Source organism: Sipha flava, unplaced genomic scaffold, assembly GCF_003268045.1.
Source record: "Sipha flava isolate LNK unplaced genomic scaffold, YSA_version1 73_pilon_pilon, whole genome shotgun sequence".
Lineage (NCBI taxonomy): Eukaryota > Metazoa > Arthropoda > Insecta > Hemiptera > Aphididae > Sipha > Sipha flava.
Window position 1 is genome coordinate 320,341 of NW_020273613.1, and position 23,637 is coordinate 343,977.

General features: G+C 27.5%; 3 protein-coding genes across 5 annotated transcripts; 2 read left to right on the forward strand and 1 right to left on the reverse strand.

Annotated features, from left to right (window-relative positions):
• The first annotated feature begins 4,579 nt into the window (after positions 1-4,579).
• LOC112692423 lies at positions 4,580-6,840 on the forward strand. Its single transcript, XM_025567100.1, has 2 exons — positions 4,580-5,805; positions 6,626-6,840. Exons 1-2 carry the CDS (start codon positions 5,637-5,639, stop codon positions 6,790-6,792), a joined length of 336 nt encoding a protein of 111 aa, XP_025422885.1. The 5' UTR covers positions 4,580-5,636; the 3' UTR covers positions 6,793-6,840.
• LOC112692419 lies at positions 6,771-13,546 on the forward strand. 2 transcript variants are annotated; one of them, XM_025567096.1, is made up of 2 exons: positions 6,771-6,835; positions 12,283-13,546. In XM_025567096.1, the coding sequence occupies exon 2, from the start codon at positions 12,335-12,337 to the stop codon at positions 13,475-13,477; it is 1,143 nt and encodes a 380-aa protein (XP_025422881.1). In that variant the 5' UTR covers positions 6,771-6,835; positions 12,283-12,334; the 3' UTR covers positions 13,478-13,546. The 2 variants fall into 2 exon arrangements, with proteins under 2 accessions (XP_025422881.1, XP_025422880.1); XM_025567095.1 differs by lacking the exon at positions 6,771-6,835 and adding an exon at positions 10,774-11,077.
• On the reverse strand, positions 7,717-10,600 carry LOC112692421 (SUZ domain-containing protein 1). 2 transcript variants are annotated; one of them, XM_025567098.1, is made up of 5 exons: positions 10,307-10,600; positions 9,977-10,032; positions 9,726-9,894; positions 9,585-9,664; positions 7,717-7,935 (listed from the first exon to the last, which is right to left on the reverse strand). In XM_025567098.1, exons 2-5 carry the CDS (start codon positions 10,006-10,008, stop codon positions 7,800-7,802), a joined length of 417 nt encoding a protein of 138 aa, XP_025422883.1. In that variant the 5' UTR covers positions 10,009-10,032; positions 10,307-10,600; the 3' UTR covers positions 7,717-7,799. The 2 variants fall into 2 exon arrangements, with proteins under 2 accessions (XP_025422883.1, XP_025422882.1); XM_025567097.1 differs by having other exon boundaries at positions 10,223-10,600.
• Positions 13,547-23,637: the final 10,091 nt, after the last annotated feature.

Below are 23,637 nucleotides of genomic sequence, written 5' to 3' on the forward strand. Positions count from 1 at the left end.
AAATTTGAATGACAATGAAATTTTAAAATTACCTAGTCCATATAAAATTTGTAAAAATTTTAGAACTATTAGTAAAATTGTTTCTCGTTCATTATTTTCTTCCGGTCCTACGTCCAGTTCAACAATTACTTTAAGTAGGGGAGACTTGGGTAAGTTGGCGACATTAAGATTTAAACATTTTTAAATAGTTCAATTTAAAAGATAAAAGTTTATAATTTTCACAATATCTGCTAAGATATTCACAGATTATATATAACAAATAAATACATCTTAATTTTCATTGTATATAGTTTTTTTTTTAAATTCGCCATCTTACGCGGAAGATGGGGTAAATTGACATCATGTTTCATTACAATATATAGTGCCCGTAAATGCTAAACTAAAAGTTTTAATAATGTTAAATAATAAATTATCAACCTCTTAAAATAAGTAAATATTTCGCTAAACAAATACAAATGTACCTGTTCAATATAAATAAAACTATTAAATAATAAAATCATTAAATATCTTAATTAAAAAAAATAGTATAATTTGATCATTCAAAATGAAATCTAAAACACTTTTTTAGATATAACAATTTTCACTTATTTTTATAATAACAAATTAAATATCTATATTGATATATATATATATATATATATAAAAATATATATATAAACAAAATCATTAGTAGTCAGAGTTTTAATATTTTTCTTTTTATAATTTTTTTGGCATAGTTAAACCAAAAACTATGTAAATAAGTACATATAATATTTCTATTAGTGTATACAATTAAAATTGTTCCCTATTTATTTTTTAAAAATCCTCACACAATGGAAAATTCAATAAATTTAGTCTATATACATTATACATTATGGTTATAAACTTTACATAAAAATAATCTACGGAAAATATACTACTTAACAAAGAAAACAAAAAATACATTTTTACTTACCAAGATTCAATAGTCCTTAAGACTACGTGAAAAAAACATTTAACGGAAATAATGGTTTAACAAAACTGATAACAGAAAATCATGACTTTTTCATAGGAACCGCAATCAAGAAATATTAGATGTTGGAAAAACTGTTTAGTATCTTGTGGAACAATTGTAATTTTTGATTAAAGTCTTAATGAGTTATAAACAATTCGACAACTTACCCAGGTATCTCCTACACCAGAGGTACTTTTACCGAATATTTCAAATATTGATAATTCTTTACAAATTCAAGTGTTTTATCATACCAAAAAGTCTGTCGAATTCAATTTCATACCACCGACATGGTTAAAAAACGATGAATTATTAATGAACCCATTATCCGATTTATTGGAAAAACAGGCCCTAGTGATTTAATCGACAAAAAACAAGATCATACACCATTTTCAGTTTTCAAACTATTATATTTCCGAAGGATTCGTTAATTTAATAGTAAAACAAACTAATTTTTATGCCCAGCAAAGATATATGAAGACAGAAAAATTGTATATGAAAATTACCAATCAAGAAATTATGACATTTATAGATATAAATATATTGATGGGTATTAAAAGATTATCTAGCTATCGAAATTATTGGTCATCAGCACTAGACCTTCTCGACAGTTATATAAGTCAATTAATGATGGTTAATCGTTTTGGTTGATTGCTGTCTACTATCAGGCCCGTATTTAAAAAATTGCCCCCCCAGCATATAATTTATGTCCCCCCAACCAAAAATAAATAATAATAATATAACATTTATTATTTCGTCCATAATCGAGATTCTTTAACAAATTATAACATAGTAAAACATACAATTACCTTTTTTTTTTAATTAACAAATTATAATATAATAAAAATACAATTTTTTTTTTTTTGATTTACAAATTATGACATAGTAAAACATACTTTTTTATTTTTTTTCATTAGGTAAATCATTTTTAAAATTAATTTTGTTAAAATATGTTGCCACCCCTGAAATTTGACGCCCCCGAGCATATGCCTACCTGTCCTCCCTAAATACGAGCCTCTCTACTATACACTTAAATTACAATAACATGATACCTAAAAAAGGTGAAATAGGTTATGATAAACTTTATTCAGTTATTAAGTTCGGCCATATTTAATAATTTTAAAATATAATTTTGTAAGTATTATTATACTAAGAAAATTATTGCGGTCGACGAATTAATGATCAAATTTAAAGGACGATCTACTTTGAAACAATATATGCCGAGAAAACCCATTAAAAAGGGATAAAAGGTTTGGTCACTTGCAGATAAAAAAGGGTAGGTAGGTACTTATGGAATTTTGAGTTATATTAAGGTAAAGTCGGTGACAATATGGAAAAAAATTTATGCTGTTGTGTTGTAAAAGATTTATCATTCATTACAGAACAAAAACCATCATTTTTATATTAATAATTTTTGTACAAGTTTGCCCCTCCTATCATAAACTGGTAATTATTTAAAAAAAACCATCTTAACAAAAAATATGCAGAAATTAAAGAATTGTATAAATTAATATGTTCTCCTCCTGATCTATGTTTAAATATTATATGTTTAAATAAACTATCCAAAATTATCCGAGGTTGTAAGTTTGGTTCGATCATTTTGATGGGGCGGGCAAAAATTCGCAAAAAATCGACAAAATTAGAAATTTAATTTGCAAATCGTAAAAATTAATTTACAATTATTTGCAAAATAATGACGTTGGTTCCGATTAAATCGGTTAACTTGGTGGAGCTACATGAAGTTAGCTCCCCCAATCGAATATTGTTTATTGCCAAGTGGAGGTGATTTGAAAAATATATAAATTTAATTTGCAATATAGTGACATAGGTTTGAAGTTTATATGTCAACTTGGTAAGGATAACTTTATGAACATCCATTGTTTTCACATTATGTCATCATATGATATCAGTGACGTGTGAGCTGGATGAGTTACCAGATTTCGCTACCGATCCCGGCAACAGAAAACCGATCAAAATATTCATATCAAGTTCACCGTCTGTACAAGCGATTCGAAACGAGGAACCAATTACGTAGGATTTTGGGTAAACAAGTTACTTCCGATGTCTCGAGGCTTAAGTCTAACAGGACTCGTTAAATTTGGTTTTTTTTCGCAACCGTCCTGATTTAATTATATTTTATTTTTATTTTGCAATAAAAAAAAAGTAGTTTTGAAATTTATTCGACAAAAACATTAAGTAATATAGAATGAAATCCATTTTAAGATAAATGTATAAAATTTAATTAATTCATTGTCATACATCAACTATAAAACTTATTTATATTTCAACAGTTTAACTTAATATAACGTATTTGTACTTTAACCAAGTGGATATTGATTATATAAGTACTTCAATAAACATTTCCTAAAAATTATACAGTATCCAGCTTATAATACTTATAATCGCAAAGATTAAATGGTCACACTTCTGAAATACTTGAAATACCAAAACCGAAATAATTATAAGCGCACTATTGTATGATGTCATCGTGTAATTTTTGGATATTTGTGAAGCGTATACGCTAGTATAAGGTCCCACTTCAACGGCGCAGAAAAAAAATAAAATTGTTCTAAATCGTTTTAAATACATAAAATGTACAAATATGTGTCGTCACATTGGACATTTGATATAAATATTATTACGTTCACACGCGCCCACGCGATTAAGGCAGACGACACAGGACGCGTTCACACACAGTGAGACTCTAACACGTTTAACCTACCTATTGGAAAGTATTTGAAAGTTAAAAGGCTATTTTGAAAGGCACGTTCAATTTTATCGTAATGACATAATTATATATTGCTATCACAAAAATCGCTAATCGATCAAAATGTGTAAAATTTATCTAGTGCGTTAAATTATTGTTCAAATTAATTTTTACTGTTTTCAACGTTGGCAACATCCAATTTTAATGGCTCTGAAATCTACATAACATATTTTATATTTTATAGTGTACATGCAAACGATACTAAGCAGGGCTGTCCCTAAGGCAGGCCAAGGAGGGCCTTCGTCCGGTTCCGAGCTTAGCTCTGAATTTACAGTCCCCACGTTTTCATATTTAGTTTTTCAAATGATAAATTGTTTTCGATAAACAAAGTTTACGAGCAAAACAATTGTTCGCAGGAGAAAGTTTAACTAAGAAAGTTCTTCTAATTCTACAAGTGAAGATCATTTTAATAATTAATATTATTTTTTCCAATTCTTGACCAAGGAATTTCTTCTTTGAGTAGAATATTTAAACAATTAAAGCAATATGTAAGTAATAATAAAGAGTAAAAATTGAAAATAATACATTTTTATGTATGACATCCCCCTCGTACCAAATTCCTGCGCACTCCGCTGCTTCACAAAGTTCGTAAAAAGAGAGTTATCATAAATAATATCTAAGTCCCTTAAAAACTTAATTCCATATTATTGTCTTTTGTTATAAGTAGCAAATTAATATTTTGAAATGAATAACGTAGGTATAATTAGAATAATCATCTGTTAGTGGCATAACCAAAAATGTCTTATAATGGTTTAAGGATGGACAGAATTTATATTGGTTTTAGTTCTATTTTATCGGAAAACGAATGGTAAAATATACTACGAGAATATTAATAAAAATTCCGAAATAATTAAAAGCTTAAAATAAGTGATTCGTAAAAAATGATCCAATTTGTCAAAGAAAATTGTCTAATCGATCTCTCTGCTAACGCGAAGAATTAGTTACGACTAACCGATCGATGTAATATTATAATAATATCATGTTTAATACAGCAAAGTACCGTGATTGGTGTGGTAACGAAGTCCCAATTCACCCGACGGACTATTGTACGAGAAATTATATTATACAGTGCGATCCATTTAACGGAAATTAGGATTTATTCTAGAGTATAAGAAGCAATATTTTCAATCGATGTTCACGATCCTCCAGTTCTCCTGCCCAATATTAAGACATTGTTGTACAATACAAAGGTACTCGAGAGGATTTACCAGTCAAAAATCAAAAGTTGATGGCGTCCTAATAGAAATTTATTTTAAGACAAAAAACACGTACTATAGAATGTATGAAACCGATAAAATCCAGTATGCCAGCAAACCTTGCTGGTACGCAAACACCGACGCTAAGTGTACCTAAAATATAATATTACCGATGTATTATCGCTGAAAGAAGAACGACATTGCCCGGACACTCTGTATGACGGTTGTCCTGTGTGTCTACGCGGAGTTCATATTATGAACCGCGTTTATTAGTTTTAAACGGCCGGCCATTACCTAAAGGTTAATTTACAGATTAAAAATCAAGGTCGGCGCGCGCGTTACAACATATTAATACGAACAAATTATAGGTATTAAAATACATTGTATACGTAGGTACTGTTGTCTGTAGATATGCGTGGTATGCACACAGTATAATGTTTCAATAACTTTATCGATGTATAATATAGCCGTATTGAAATGAATGAATCAATATTACACATTTCACATGCATTAAATGTAACATATTAAACCTACACGTTTCGTAGGTAGGTACCTACCTCCTGATATAGCTATTTATACCAAGCGCGCACTTTTACACTCGACACGCGCACACATCCTCACAACAATCCGTCTAGATCGCGTACGGATTGTGATTAATGTACAATATATATGTATTTGTGTCGGATGCAAAATGAATGAATGAATGGTCAATAATAATAATAATAATAGTATTAACATTAATTCGCGAGCCGTGAAAATGCGAATCAACAGCAGGTCGCCGTCGTTCTCGTTATTAGTTGCTTTTGTCGCGTTCCATCTGATGGTTTCTGTCGTCGTCGATGTGCACGGTCTGAGAAACATTAGTCCCGACGGTACGTACTTTCTTTTGACGTCCCAACCTGCAATAATGCATATGATAAAATTATATTATTATTGTTGTGACCCTTTTCTTTTATTAACGCGTGCGGTACATAGTGTCGTCAGGGTACGATTATACCCTGAACCTCGTGCTCACTATTTTTATTCTTCGTACTAAAAGTTAATTAAACTACATTATAACATCGCTGCTTTGATACCGAAATAATTTTAAATTCGTTTCAATAGTGATATTTAAAAAAAAACCGGAACGTTTTCTAATTATATTATACGTATATATAATCGATGTGTTAAAGAAAAAGTAGATACTTATAAAATTTCACAGGATTCAGATATTGCTCGATTCCCACTTTATAATCAATTTTTTCATATATGAATGACGTCTACAATTCTATGCACATTCCACACTTCATTGAAAAACCGTTTAAAACCTAATATAATTATTTGCACTATGAAATAATATACATAGGTATAACTAAAATAAATAAATTTCTATTTTTAAATAAAAATTCGAGAAAATACAGTTTAGACCTATATTTTACCTATATGCGTCTGTACTTTATGGAAACAACAGATAAGCAGTAGAATAAAAAATTGAGTTTGTTTTAACAGAAATCTAGTCAGTCATAAATCTAAATCTTATTTGTATTGAATTGGAAAATACTATTAATTAATAACTCCAAAGTATACTGATATTAATGATAAGAAATAAAACCTTATATTCAATAGACTATTATACATCAATGAAATATAATTGTCTTAATAATAACGTGTAAATATTTTTTATATAAATTATATTAATAATTATAATTTTAGATCAATGCGAGCCCGGAGAATTGGTATTTGTGGGTTTTTGCAATCTGTGCTTGTGCAATTCAAAGGGTGTGCCCAATCAGATTTGTGCTAAATCATGGTGCCCGGTCAAAACTACATTTCCATCTAAAAGTATACTCAATCCAAGCACAAGTACACCATTCACATAGAGATTATCATTTGCCAAGGACATAAAATCAAATATGTATCATAGTAATTATCATGTTTTTAAATTTTACTAAATACATACAAATTTTACAGGGCTTATTTATTGTTAAATTTTATAAAGGATAATGATAAAAATAGGCACAAAATATGCTCATGTCAGTTATTTAATTATTTAATATAATCTCTTAACCATGTTACAAAATATTAATGGTTTTATAAAAATTATACATGTTAAACAGTGGTTTTAATCTATTTTAAAAAATATATGTTTATATAAAGAAATCTAGTTTCTAATGTACTTTTCTTAACACCATCACCAAATGTACAGTAGTTAAGAAACAAAATATTAATTTACAATAAGCTATAAATTACAACAAAATTATTGCAATTATTAAAACTTAAACGAAAATTAACAATGATAAAAAAAAAAAACTATTAATAGAGATAAAGATTCAAACTATAGATTCATCTACAGTTGAAAAATAAATCTTAACATTATCGGAGACATTCAACATAACACTTTGTAATATTGTAGTTTGTTGGATAAAATTAGGACAACAGAATTAACCATAATAAAAAAACCATTGAATCATGTAGCAAATAATGTAGGTTTGTTTTTAATTAAAAATACTTAATTTAAATTGTTCAACAAAATAGAGTGCATCAATTGAGCACACGGATTTCTTATTTACATTTCAATGTACAATTATAAAAAATACCTCAGACTGAATATTTAAAGATAATATTTTGTATAGTTTATATTAATTAGCAATTTCATCTGACTAGATTTTGTAATAATTAAATACCTACTAAATTTTTTTTAAATAAATCTAACATGGATGATTTATTTACGTCAAAAAATTGTGGATGACTGAGGTATAGTTCAATTAATATCAAGTTCTTAATATTTACAACTGGACATTAAAGTTAATATACATATATATTTATTATGAAAAACTTGAAATAATTTTATAAAATTATTTATTTTTAATTTCCTTAATTGTTAGGGTTAGCTTCGATGATTAAAACCTTTGGTGTTATCAGGCCCACGTGGCTGTCGAATTACATTGTCTTCAACAGCTACAGCTGTACGAACTATTGATTGCCGAAGTACTTCAAATTTTGAACTTCCCGAAGAACTAGCCCTAAAGAAATTTGAAATAAGTTTCAATTGCATTTTATAAAATAATGGTTATAAATATTAAATAGTTAACTAATTGTTTATTATTAAATTATTATTTGAAATAATAAAACAAATATATTATATATCATAAATTTCTTAATTAAAGCTAAATAATACCTAAATATTTAAATAAATTTATTGCAAATTGTAAAATAATTAAATAGATTTTCTGAAATAACAACATAAATAAACTTTCACTAATTATCAGTATCATAACTAATATTTATTAAGTTTAAATTAACTAACTCAATGAAGTTAAATAATTTTTTATGAATAATATAAAGATTAAAGAGTTTACATTTTTCTATAAGTTCAAATCTAACCACATCTGCTTTAAACTAATTATTTATATTAAAGAATGAATTAAAAAAATTATCTAATTTAAGATTAAATAACTTTTTTATGATTTTTAATCACTTAACTGTATTAAACGAATTAAATTATAATAAAATAGAACTTTAGTACTTATTTATTTATCTAAAGAGCTTTTTTATTTATGTTAATAGAAATATATCATGTTTTTATAAATTGGGAGCTATCGTCAAAAGAGGCCAATATTACTTTTTGGAGAAAATAAATTGAATCATATAATTGCTTATATTTATCATATAAAAATGTGTATACTTTTTTTTTAAATTTAGCCAAAAGTGATGACATTTATCAAAGTTAAGATTGGTTCATTTTGAACCCAGTTCCAAAATTATAACTACATAGAATTGTATGTAAAAAATATTATTTAGTATTATTATAAAATACATTTACAAGTAAAAGCAAATTTTTTTTAACGAAAATACATTTTAAAGACTCATACAATATTTAACTGTTAAATTTAAAATATACTTTTCTTAAAGATGTTAAATGTTTTGAAATCTGTTCTCTGATTATCGTATTATATAAATGATCTAAAATAATATTAAGAATTTTTTATTTTGTATACTATTTAAAAAAACAAATTAATTTAAATGAAATGTAAAACATTAGATTTCCTTGAATTTAACATGTTCTATAAGCATAATGTCACTTATACTTTGTACTCCAAATAAAGGACACTTATTAGAATAATAATATAATAATAAAAATAATTTTAAGATAACACAATAAAAAATTGCATGGAATAAAATAATACTTCAACTAATATTTAAAAGAGAAACATTTGATAATATAATATAATATATACATATATATATATTGTTTTACATTTTTTCCAGAAATGTAATAAAAACTGGAGAACTTAAAGAAGACAATATTTTATGATATGAGAAAAATACCTTTATAAAAGCTTTAAACATTTTAAAGAAAAATAATAATATCAAATACCAATTTTATGAAAGAATTTTTGATTATAAACTACTCGTTCATTTATATATAAATTATTATTAATTAATAATACCTACATCATACTTACTTTTATATTTACAAAAAATTCATTATTTTAATAATAAATTGCATAACTAAATGTATAAATTATATGTACTTAATTTTTTTTTTTACAGTTATTTTTCATAAATTATATTAAATCTCAATAACTCTATACTAATTTCTCAACTATTATGGATCATGTGTATTAATTTAAAATACTATATAATTAATTTATATTTGGATAATAATTACCCTTCATCGTCGGCATTGAGGTCTTCTTCGCGTTCTTCACCCATTATTCGTAGTCTAGCTTCTGCATACTCTTGTTTTCTCTAAAAACAAAAATAATAATGCACTGATTATGAACAACAATTAGGTCTAAATTTATCATACTTGTTCCAGTGATTTAACTTGTACTTTAGGTTTGTCCGCATTTTCATTAGCAGAATTATTTTTCTGTGGTCGCTTAAGTATTTTAACAGTAGGTTGCTGAGGAATTGTCATCTGTTGGTGGCTGTACGTCAATTGTAAGCCGGGTGGTAATATTACAACATTGCTATTGCTAAAAATATGCATACACAAAAAATATGTTAAGCATCTATAAAGGAATAAGACTAATATTAATAATTTTTAAAAATAATCACTTTTCATTTTTATTAGCAGAAGCCAGTTGCATCTTTTTTATCTGTGTGTTGAGAACCTATAAAAGATAAACAGAAGAGTTGGTTCAAACATTTAAAAAATTAAGCTCAAAGATTGGCTTAATTTACATGGGAACCTCAGACACCTGACTTACCGTACCAGACGACGGATAGGACGAACTCCCGTCGGGACCAAAGCGGAAAACGGAAGAAAAAAAAAATAAATACATAAGATCAATCACGACTTACGGACGGATCATCCAGAGCTTCCCAGCTTTCGTACGGTTCGGTGCCCGAGTCACAAGCAGCCATAATATTGTACATACTACTCACTCTGTACGGGATGAAATAGGTGCGCGCGTATTTGCGACGTCAAGTGACTACAAGCAGAGGCATAGTTCGAAGTGAAGATAAAAACAGGACAAAAAAAAATTCCAATGAGAGCACGTTAACGACGACCGTATCGGACGGACGGGGACGACGGGGTTCCGTCGAATGTCATTGAATCGTTTTACAACACTATTATACGATGCGTCCGTAGAACGCGAGAAAAATTATTAAATACGTATTGGACGACAGGCGAGTTCTACAATGATCATATAATGATATGCTGTCTGTCTCGGGCCCGATGACAATTATTTGACAACACGTCGAGATTACACGCACCAAGGGCCGCTCATGGAACGTACGGTCGGCTAGTCAGGTTTTTATTTATTGCTGTCAGTTTCTCTTTCCCTTCGCTCTTCCACACACTCGCTGAAGAGGGTTGGCAATGTGTGTCACACATTATCAGTACATTTTTTCCTTCCAACCGTCACTACAGTACTGCCAATCTCCAAGGCACCAACCGTAATCGCTTACGAGTTACGAACTTACCTATCAAATTGTGTCATTTATAAAGTAATAATTATTAACTCGAAAATTCGAAACCGGTCACAATCACAAAACATATTATTGTAACAGCGAAACACATATATTGTTTAATGTTATCGTATTCAGTCTTACGACGGAATCAGTAACGGTTAAACGATCATTGACTAATCCTATGAGCTTGCCATAGTTCAACCCTTGCGAATTCCATCTGCTTCCAACATCTTCGTTAACGTAAGTATAAATCATTACGTTGTCACGTTGATGGCAACTTATTTGCTCAAAAGTCGTATGCACGAAACGTCCAATTTCTACCTTCACAGGTGAAACTATTTTGTGTTTTAAAAACATATTCAGTTTTTAATTGAGCAAGTTAAATAAAACGAAATGATCTTGACCTAGAAGTCTAAGCTGTATTACCGGCACATATAGTTATTTCTATTACAGTTTAACAAAACATTTATAAAATTTAAATTTTAATATTTTAAACTTTAAAATTGTTGAAACAAGATGTATCGGAAAATGTTCATTGTAGTTTATTAAAAAAAAACGTTGTACTGAAAGTAACAAAACAATTTAATAAGCATTAAATTATTTATATGTTGACTGATTTATTAATGGTATAATTTATTTTCTTGTCTAGAGACATTAACCATAGAAGTTTGAAATATATACTAGATTTTTATATTTGCATGATAAACATAATAATTTTTACTTAAATAAACTTAAATCAAAATACTTTTACTTTATAACTTAGTGAGAGAAAACAAATTGTATACCTACAAATTTAACACCATTGTATAAAAAAATTATATTAGATACCTATCAATGATTCATTAATTATATAATATTATATATTATTTGTATTATACATATTTACATTACACCGAGCGCAGTTCCAGAAAATTTTAACAGGAGGTGCTCAAAAATAAAAAAAATGTACATCTTTCTATTTATTTTAATTACTATTTTGTATTTGATTTATTGATGCTAACTTTTTTTTTTTTTTAATCTAATGCCGATTAGAATCCATCTAATCCACTTGGAATCGATTTTTGTATAGCTATTTTTAAACATTTGTCTGTGTTATTGTTGTATGTGATGGTGATTACGAAAAATACGGATATTATTATTATTTTTATTTTGAAAAATAACAAATGAGACCAGTCCAATGTGTGATTAACTTGTGATTGTTTATGTCCTTAATATAATATAATATAAATTACTTTTGTTGGTGGCTAAGACGACAGGGGGTGCCTGAGCACCCATAGCCCCCCTAAATCCGCACCTGCATTACACTCTATGTGTATTACAATGCATTTACATTACACCTGTACCTACATCTTACACAATCTCTATATTTTACCTTTTTTCTATTAATTGAAGCTCTTAATGTATTATTATTGTAATAACTCATATTTTTTTGATTTATTTTATAGGTAGAATTAAAGAAGACGTTTGTAACATTATACTCTAAAGTAATACTATACGATGGCTCCTAAAACAAAATTATATAAAAATCGGCAAAAACTTTCTTATATTCATAATAACAATTATGTAAAAAAACTTAATCGTTCTATTGCCATCAATGCTAAACTGCGTAACCGTATTGAAGAATTATCTTCTCAAAACAAAGAATTATCAATAACTAGAAACAGTTTATTGCTAGTTAAATTATCATTAGAAAATGAAAATAATTCTCTCAAAAATGCAAATATTCAACAAACTGCAATGCACCGGGCTATCTCTAAAAAACATGAATTAATCGAACAGAATTTACAAAAGTGTATACCTGCATTAGTAACACTGTCACAATGTATTCCAAGTATTATGGAAGATATACATACAATACGTAAATTTGATACACTCAGTGAAATTCAAACTACTGAAAAAAAAGAAAGACAAACAAAAACTGTACGACCTATGATAAATGGTATGACTATTAATCAACCAGCTGTTTCACTTAGACGATTAGAAATGTCTCCTATTGTTGAAAGTCCTGTAATTCAAAGTCCTAAGACTGAAAATTACAATTCTGAACAAACACCTAAACGACCTAGAAAATCTTTGTTTAGAGTATCACCACAGTGTAATCTTAATTTAGAACCATATGTAAGATTAAAAGACGTTGCAGTTATGTTAAAAAATTCAAAATCTGTTCAAAATTCAAAATCTCCTAATCGTCAACTAAATGAGGATTTAGGTGAAGGACCAAGTTATTTGTATAATCAATCAAGTCAAAATCCTGATATTCATAATACTGAACATCAGAGTGATAATTCTTTAGTTTCAAATGCAACACCTTTATCAGATAGTAAGAAAACATTGACATTAAATGAAGTTCATACTGATAAGTCAACAAACACTTCAAATTTTAGTCTGAATAACACATTTTTAGAAAATGAAAGGCCTCCTAGTGAGCTAATATCTCCTGAAACAAGTATACTAAAAAATATTACAATTCGAAAGCGTCGGACCCGCAAATCAAATGAAACAATGATTGCATCAGACATCAACGATTCAACTGATTCTATAAATTCAACAACTTCTACAACTTCAACAAGATCCAGAAGAGGTACTGCAAAGATCAATTACAAAGAGATGGAACTTCGGACTAAATTGAGACGAAATTAACAATTTATAATTCTTTGTTTCTATGTTGATTGTTTATTAGAGTTATTTTATTTTACTCAGTTTTATATTTGTATTAAAGTTAAATTAATTGTATTATTGTACATATTATGTTATATTTAGCTTCTAGATAAATTATTTGATGTTGGAAACATATGATTTTTGTTCTTATGCAGCAAATACTATAATTTTATATCATACACTTTACATTTATTAAGGTGATGCAATTTATATATATTGTAATATGTTAGGTAATATCTTACATCTATGAATTTAATTAATAATATATTGGATTTTAAAGCATGTTTTTGTAAAAATTAATCATTAAATATGGACTTACATAATTTATTTTATATTGCTTACAAATAAGTCTGATGATATTTATATAATAAAATATTAATTTAAAGAAAACATGAGTATTTTTGTTATTTTTTCAGTGGTTGCTAAAAGTGGTGAAATACACATATGCACTATTAAAATTGGCCGTTGGTTATTAATTATTATTATATTCATAAATTGCTTCCCAATTTCACATATTCATGGTTTTAGGTTGCATTCCTACTGCAGCAATATGAGAGATCATACATTGTACATAGAAATGTGTTCCAATTGTAAACATAATAGAAGCGCATTATAATATAGTAGTGTTGACGCATAATGAAAATATTATATTGCAAATATTTAATTAATTTTATTTTAGTTAGTATTAAAATATTAAATTTTATTATTCGTTACTCATTACTATCTAAATAGTCTGCAAGGTTCAGATGATGTGGTAAGTGTGATTTTGCCAAAAATTGTTTTCACATTTTAGGAATAAACTTCTTACTTGAACCCACTATTCATTGGCATAACAGGATTTTTTTAAGGGTGGAGGGGTTCAAAAATTTTATTATTTTAAAGTTTGTAGCAAATTTAATTATTATTTAATAGTTTGGTTATTGTAAATATTGTAATTATAATGTAAAATTGAATGATAATTAAATGTATTATGTAAAAAAAAAAAAGGTAAAATGTATGTACAAGATTATAGATTGAAATCTAAGCAATGTTTTGTACAGCTTAAATGTTATATTTTCAGGTGTTACACTAACTTCGTAGTAAACACTGAGAGTAGCTGATCCATTGAGTCTTTCTAATGTGAAATTTCTTAAATTAATCTTCGAATCAATTATTCAATTTTGCCAAACATTATCATTTTAGAAAGATACGACACGTTTCAATGGGGGGATACGGACCCGGGGATCCCCCTGGTTGCACCACTGCCACTATTCATTAGTTCATTATTATATGTACACTATCCTAACATTTGCGATTCGTAAATTACGAATTAGGTCTAGAACTATCAACGAGCATTAATAATATTAATTGTAACTGTAATTGTAATTGTAAATAATAACAATAATTGCGAGCGTAGTTTACCCTAAACCTATTCCGTTGATTTATAGTTTTTATTATTAATTCTATGAATCAATCATTTTATTGACTATTTTAAATTTGAAATGATAACAAAATACAGTTGTTGCTCGAAAAAAAAATGTCTATGGTACATCATATTCACTCTTCAATTACTTATTATTGTAACAGATTTAAATAAATAATTGATTTTATATTATTTTATTAATAATCAAAATAACTGTATTAATAAATTTAAAAGTTCCCTTAGGTCTATATATGATCTTACTATAATTTAAGAATGAAACTCAAACTGTTCTCAATATTGCAGAAATTCGATACCTACTGTTAAAAATAAATACATTTATTGCATATGTCAGCCTATGAATTATAATAGTTTCAAACAGACCCGAGTCATTTTCAAAATCTTAAATCACTTCCAATGTAAATTATGTTATGATCATACTGAAAATGTATTACATTTACAATTTTCAAACGGTTTTTATGAAGCCTATACTGTAGTTGTATTGAGTGTTCGAAATTAAATTATTCGATGATTTAAAAATACAACAAATCAATAAGCACATAATCACCAATCTTAATGTGTACATATATGTATATGTTGATAAACTATTGACAATTACTTTCACATTAGCAATATGAATTATAGTGTATACATATATCATTAACAAGTTGGTGTGAAACGGACCTGATAAATTGTCCAATGTATTCCCTACCACATTTTGTAAACCTAGCCGAATTTATTGAGAGGGGGAAGGTTGTTGTTTGATAAAAATTGTATTAATACATATAACCGGTCAAATAAATTACGCACTTTCATGTTCTCACTCGACTACATAGTGTATACATACAGCTCACAAGTCTTATGGCTCCAACATTGGCCGTCTATCCTATAACAATATTATAATACTATTATTATAATTATACAATTATAATAATGTCTACCTACTATTTCATATAAACACGTATTAAAACATTGAGAGACCAATGGTGCCCAACTTTATCACTTATGCGCTCCATAACAAAATAAACTTTTAATTTTTACATAATTATAATATAGGGTTGCCATAAATTTATAAGGCGAAACCGGGATAAAACAAACAAATTATTGAGTAATAAACTTTTTATATAATTTTTAATATACTGAGAGGACCAGTGGTGTATACAAGGTGGGTATGTGGGGTCAGTTCCCCTAGGCATTTTTTTAAATGTTATAAAATAATGTTCTTAGTGTGAGGGCGTTAGAAAAGTAAAAAAAAAAAATAACAATAAAATAAAAATTATGATTTGTTTGCAAATCACCCCCGCCCCCCCCCATACAAAAGTTATGTATACGTCACTGAAGAAGACCATTAATAGCCGCCAATATAATATTTAAAAATCTTTTTGTAAAATAAAATATATTACATGTGTAAATTACATATTATTTTTTTATTATATATTGTTAATCGATTACGATTAAAAATATACTTTGAGATAAACTGGTCGAAATTAAAAATTAAACAATACTACATTTCTTCAAGACGTCTAAGCCGGGATATATGGACGTCCCGAAAACATTTTTCGGGACACGAAGTCCAAAACCAGTGACAATCCCGGTTTTCCGGGACGTACGACAACCCTATTATTATATGATGTCATATAGTGATACTAAATGGCTACAAATCATTTATTTATTACTGCCTTCCTACTAATGTAGTACTTACTTTGGGAAAAAAATACAATATATAAGCAAATTACACTTTTTTCTCGCTTTTTCATTTAAAATTTTCTTAACATTTTATCACAATAGTAATGAGTACATATATTAAATAATCAGTATTATATTATTTTCGGATGCCGTTAACTTTTCATATGTAATGCTAGACGCTGGTGATTCTATACTTATTTTTAACTTAAACTAGTTAAGGCTCTTTCAACTTAACAATTAATACTCAGAGTATTAAAGGTTTAGCGAGCAAGCACCTGCCTAAAGCGGCACTGTAGTAGGGGTGGTATTTCAAAATTTTATCCGAAATCAGTTCTTATATAGAAACAAGTTGATAGAACTATACCCCAATACTTATGTGGTATTAAGAACTAAATTGAATTAACTTGTAACTGCTGTAATAGTCGAGAAGAGTTTCAAAAAACTTAAAATATTAAAAAAAATTATTGTTTCACTAAAAGCAAGAAAGTTAAATTTTAAATAAAATTAAGCTTGTTTTATTTTATTTTATCAATATTATTATAATAATAATTTGTTTAATTTTTTAAATTTATGACAAAGGTTTAATTTTTTGTAAGGTTAAAAGTGAAAAATATTTTAAAAAGCAATTAATATTTGATCATATGAATTCCTAAAATCTAAATACTAAAATTTTCACATAGGTAGGTATGATACATAGAAATAGCGGGAGGGACGACGTTAAAGTTAAAGCTCAATTTTTTTTTAGAAGTAACATAATTTGATTTTGCCTAGTGCACTATTTTTGCTTGAGCTAGCCCTGATAGTACTCGATACTTGAAATAGTTTAGTAGGTATATTTTGTGAAAGGGGTTACATCATGTGAGAAAATGCATACAATTCTAATGTTCGTTACATAAAATGAATAATAATATATGGGTAGTTTTCAAGTTTTTGTCTAAATTAATTCTGTCGATATTGACATTGCCCATGTCGAGTATTTTGAACAGTCGACGATAATGTGTGAACTATGACAGAAACTTTGCATATGTCACACCAGAGGCGTTCTCAGGATTTTTTAATAGGGGGGAGGGCAAAGCCCCCACACCCCCTTTTTTATATAAAAACAACATACATTAAATGAAAATTAAAAAACATTATTTGTTAGTTAAAATATTAAATTTACAAAATAATATTGAGTTTTCTTGATTTTTGAGCCATCATATCAAGAAATTCCTTGGCATCAATTGCGATTTCTCTATGGACAGCTAACAATGTTAAGCTGTTAAGACGATTCTATGAATAACATTAAATTTTAAAAAATATAAATTTATAATATTGAATTTCTAATTTTTGAAAAAAAGGTAGTATCCTTCAATTACTTCGTTTCATTTTGATCAAAAATAAAAATACAATTCAGTCGTCGAACGTACCTCGTCAATATACTATACAGTGCCGTAACAACAAAATAGGAGGCCCGTGTGCGGTAATTATATAAGGCCCCTTCCTAGAATTTATTTTTGTTGTACGTCTTATTTATAAGTATCAATTTTTTTTAGGTTTTAAAACACATTTCACATCAGTTAGTGTATAATATATGTATATATATCAAATTAAATACCTACAAATGTTGTATGTTATATTTCACTACATATTTATGTAGTAAATTAATTTAAGTACCTAGTTTAGATAGGTATGTTGTATGCCTACTCAAATACTCAATGGACTCATTGTTAAATAAATATTATATTACTCTAAAATATTATATCATCCTTACTTGCATTTTAAATAAAGTTTCTTTTTATTATAAAATAATAATATAATATTATTAAATAATTGTGTGTATGTAAAGTGTAGTTTATTTTAGGCTGGGACTAGAAGACCTCCCAAATGTATGTAAGACTTGGGGCCCGTGTTCGCGACAAACTCTGTACACCCGGTTTTTGCGGCACTAACAATATACCAATCGTTAAAAAAAATAATAAACACAAATTTGTTATCACTTGTATAATCAATGTTATTGTGATACTAATTTATTGTATACATTTTACAACAGTTTAATAAGAGATTACAGATATTATGCATTAACCTGTAACCATGGTCTGTAATCTGTTACTTGTGTACTAATTATATATTCGCATGGAAAATGCTATCGAGTCAAACAAATATATATTTATTTAATTTTCATTAAAATATTCAATATCACTTTTCAGTTAATTATGAAAATCCATCTTACCGGGAAAAAAAGGCCATGAGAGGATTCATCCCTCATACCTCCCCCCCAGTGAGAACACCCATCACACGCAGGTTTGGGTTCCTTGGTGGCTTATTTGAGGGGGGCGAAAGGGCATTCGCTCTCCCCATGGCTCGTATTTTTTTTAATACTAAACATTGATTTATTTAAATAATGTAATATATAAATAATTAAGAATATAAATTATTAGTCTATCACTATGATATGATAATAAATTAGATAATATAGTAGGTATTTTAATAAATATAAATTATTATTCATAAGATATTACTGTATTGGAATTTGTTATTTGACTACTTACCAACCTTATGTTTTCTACTTAGATATTTGTTAAATTAAGTTACCTATCTTAATTGTTTTTTAATGTTTTAAAAAAAAATTAATAGGTAGGTACTTTTACTACTATGATTATTTGTTACAGGATTCAGACTGAAAGTACAATTTTTATATAGAAACTATTTGTGTTATTATTATTAATACTTATTTTATAAGCAGTAGGTTTTAAATATACAGTATTTACAGTATTTATTAAATAAATATTTAATTGAATTTGGTAATTGTGTTTTTATTTATTTACTCGAATGAGCAACGGGAACATGAACAGTAGATAATGAACTGTAAATTATTTTTAAGTTTGTATAGAAGAAAAATTACTTTTGCCCCACCCCCATGGCTTCAACTCAAATACGCCCTTGCTTGTGGTAAGATACAAGTGCGTGAGATGAGAGTGGTCTATTTTAGCTCTGTTTATAACTATTTTTTTTTCTCTTGTTTTAGTTGTCTGGGTGCAGGGGTGGCTCCAGAAGGGGCCCTAGGGTTCGCGGCCCCCTCCTAAGCCCGTACCGTATTTATAAAAAAATGTATATGATTAACAAAAAATGCATATTATAATATGTACTATCATACGACACGCACAAGTATGTAGATAGAGCCATAGAGGTATGACGGTTGAAAGGAGTTTCTTCACATTTCGGAGACTAAAAATCTGGTTTCGTTCAATGATGACTGAAGATAGAATATCAGCATCATTTCTAATTAATGTATATCATAAAGTAGATATTCTACATCAAATAGATCATATTATTGATATTTTTGCCAATTTTAAAAATAGACGTTGAATTTGTGTTGTAAAAAATGTTGTTTTCTTTTTGTTATAAAATTTTGTAAAATTATAAATTCCCCCCCCCCTTCTAACCAAGGTTTTGGAGCCACTCTTATTTGAGTGTGTCCATTTGGATATTGACTTTTTTCATGTTCTTTAAATTTTTATCGTGTATGATGGAGTCCCATTGGTTTTGCCATGTTTTTATTATTAGCTTGATTTATTGAGTCAATGGTTGATAATTTACTTACACTGTTCATATTGTTTGTAGTTAAGACTAAAGACGCTTCATTCACCATTGCGTCTCGTCTGAATTTGACTGGGATTCCTAAATGAGATGAGAACCACATTTATTTTATTTTATTTTTTGATGAAAACACAATTTTTTGTATATGCTGCAGTGGTTTGTTTTTCGGATATTGGACGTGAAAAGAGATTAAAACACTGAGACAGTCGTTAATTTATAATGTAGGATTATTGTTATATATAACTGAGTAATGTGTTGCCATGTGTATTATGTTTATTTCCGCTGTGTAAATGAAGGTTGTTGGTTATGTATATATATGTATAAGTATATAAATGTAAATATAATAAAAATAAAATGTAAAATGTATGTTAAAATATAATTTAAATCTTTTAAAATGTATTGATCAGTGAAATGGTAGTGCTTGGTGATTCAGAGCCAATTTTTTTACGTTTGGTTTAAAGTATGTGAGATGAAGGCATAAGTCTCCTCTTTTGACGATGTCAAGTCGATTTCTTTTTTTCGTTATTAGATAATAACGCACTACCTCTGGTATATGTAGTTTATATTTCATAAACTTAGAAATCGATAAACGGGAAACAATTACAGATAAATCTTGATGTGTTGCATTGAACGGAAAAAAAGTTCAGCGCTCCCTTATCGCCCAAAAGAAGCTCACAGCCCCTCGGTACCCCTTCACCGCCCACCGGGGGGCGATATGACCTTCGTTGAGAAACACTGGTGTAAATCAATGTGTAATCTTTGAAATATTGTTCTACTATCTCATGGAAATATGATGATGATGTTGGCAACAGATTTTTTTTTGCTGTGTTTAAGGAGCTATGCATTAATTTTTGGAAACAAATTCCAAGGAAAAAAAGATGGAAATGGAATTTTTTTGATAGGGTCTATTTTCAGACCAATACTTTCTTTTATCTTGGAGTGATTTTCGTAGGATGTAGTACCTAGGTGTATTTGTTTGATTATGTTAAAAGTTTGAGAGGAAGTTAGAGGATGTAATATGATTTGATAAATTTAAGGTATTAATATTATGAACGATTTGAAAAGGAAGTTCACCGGCAATGCATAAGATGCTAGATAGGTAAGTATATCTATAGATATTTGAAGGATATACACACTATTATTTTACGTTATTAGACATATTACTTATTATTATTTGTATATATATATATATATATATATACATACATTTCGTCTCGTAAAAACAGATTTTTAATTGAAAAAACTGACAAGTTCGTTAAATATATAGATTAAAACGGTTCCACTTTTTTTTTTAATTAATTACTTTATCATAATTTACATTAAGATGTAATAAATAATAATGCGTAAATTTGGTATACCACATATTAAAATTATCATAAGTATATTTTGTTTTTCTGAACAAATATTATCAATATATTAATATTGTTAGTTTCAATTAAAAAAAAAAAAAAAACAAATAATTACAACCTCAAGGGGAAAAAAATAATCACTTCATAAAAATGTGTCTGAAGTATTAAATAATAATGCACTTTCAGTCTTATGAAAATTAGCTTATGACGTCATGACGCAACCTTTTCATATTGACAAACTATAACATCGGTATACAAATTAACGGTGATTTTATTGATTTAATTAATTAATATAATGTTATCGAATTATTAATTGTCCTGATAATTTAAGTTTTATAAAACTTCTTTGCTATTTGATTTTTCATGAGTAAATTAGAATATTATTTTATAGCATACACATACATAATCATTTGGTTTCTAAAAAATAATAATTTGACAGTATATTTTCTTATTATTATTGTTATGGAGACAACCAGAGGCGGATTTATCTTTTTTACGGCTATAGGCACCAACAATTTGCCACCCCTATATAGGCGAAGAAGTTATATTACCCCTTCCGAAACACCTAATCTAAATATTAAATATACAAACGTATGTATCTACATTCGTTTGAATTTTTAAACTATTTTTATCGCTTTTATTAATTAGTCTACTTTGAAAAAATGTCAATAGATGTTCCCCAAATTTTAATAAAAACAGATTTTATTAATAACAGTATAGGATTATTAATATATAGTCGAATTAGTAATATAGTGTGGCAGTGGGGGTATTTATTTTTTCCCGAAATTCTGATGATAACATATTAACAAAATGCACCCATTATTATCTAATTATTTTTCGTAAATATAAAGTAAATAATTTTCCAATTTTTTTGGCATACGTTTGATGTTTTCGAATAAAACATTACAGAATTAGCCGTCCCCAAATTTTGCCGCCCTAGGCAAATGTCTACAATCTCTAATGGGAAATCCGCCTATGGAGAAAACGAGTTGTTAAATAATAAGCCTTTCGAAAAAATTTTAAGTCCTAAAGTTTAAGGCCAATTCCTTCCCTCTCCCACTCATTAAGCCGGGATTAGAAAAATAGATAGTTTTAATTTGCAAATGATTAATTAAAATAATATTGAAAGTTTTCATTTTTAATTATATAGTGATTTATATAGTGATCCACTGAAAGATTATTATAGTAATTATTTTGTGATTAGAATCAACGAAAACTGTTAATCATCGATTAAAATTTACTATGGCTTTGAAGAATATTTTTATATTTTTCATCGCTATAACATTATTCCACAATAAATTAATTAATTATTGATCTTAAAAAGTCACTAAAATTTATTAGATTGGTTCAATTAAAAAAATTCATCGTACATAGAAAGATTGTTTATATTTTCATTAGTATTAATATCTGTTTTAATCATATTAATTTAATTTTAAGTAGGCCTCTATTTATAATACTTATATGATTTGTGTTACAGAAATGTTCACATGCGATGATGGCCAATAGACTGCATACGACAGTTGTAAAATATGTGTACGGAACAAGTAGATATTAAAAGCACAACAAAATATCAAAAGAAACTTTAAAAATTTTAAATATAGTAAGTTATAATATATTGCTAAATCATAGTTAAATATTTATTTTCTACTTATATTTTTATAATTCAAAAAATATTTTTGCTATGTTGAAATAAATTTATATTATAATTTGTATTTTAATAAATAAATGTATACAAAATATAGATGGTTATAAAATATAATGAGAACCTATTATTTTATTATCAAAATTAATTATATCAGCATTTTTGGACAATTATAGTGTTTAAAAGTTATACAAACTATTAAATACACCTTTCAGTACTTATAATGCAAAAATACTTTTAACATGTTATTTATTATTTTCAGTTTATGTTTATAGCATATATGGATATAGTGTTATTACTTTTCACGGATACGTTTAATCATGCATTAATCGTTGTATTCAAACGAGTTCGTTATTCACTACACAATACAGTATTATTAATTTAAAAAATTATTATCATACACAAGCGACAAGTTCGAAATAATAGAATGCCAGGGACTAAGTACTCAGGGTTCATTATAATATTATTATCCTAAAATCGAGTGTAT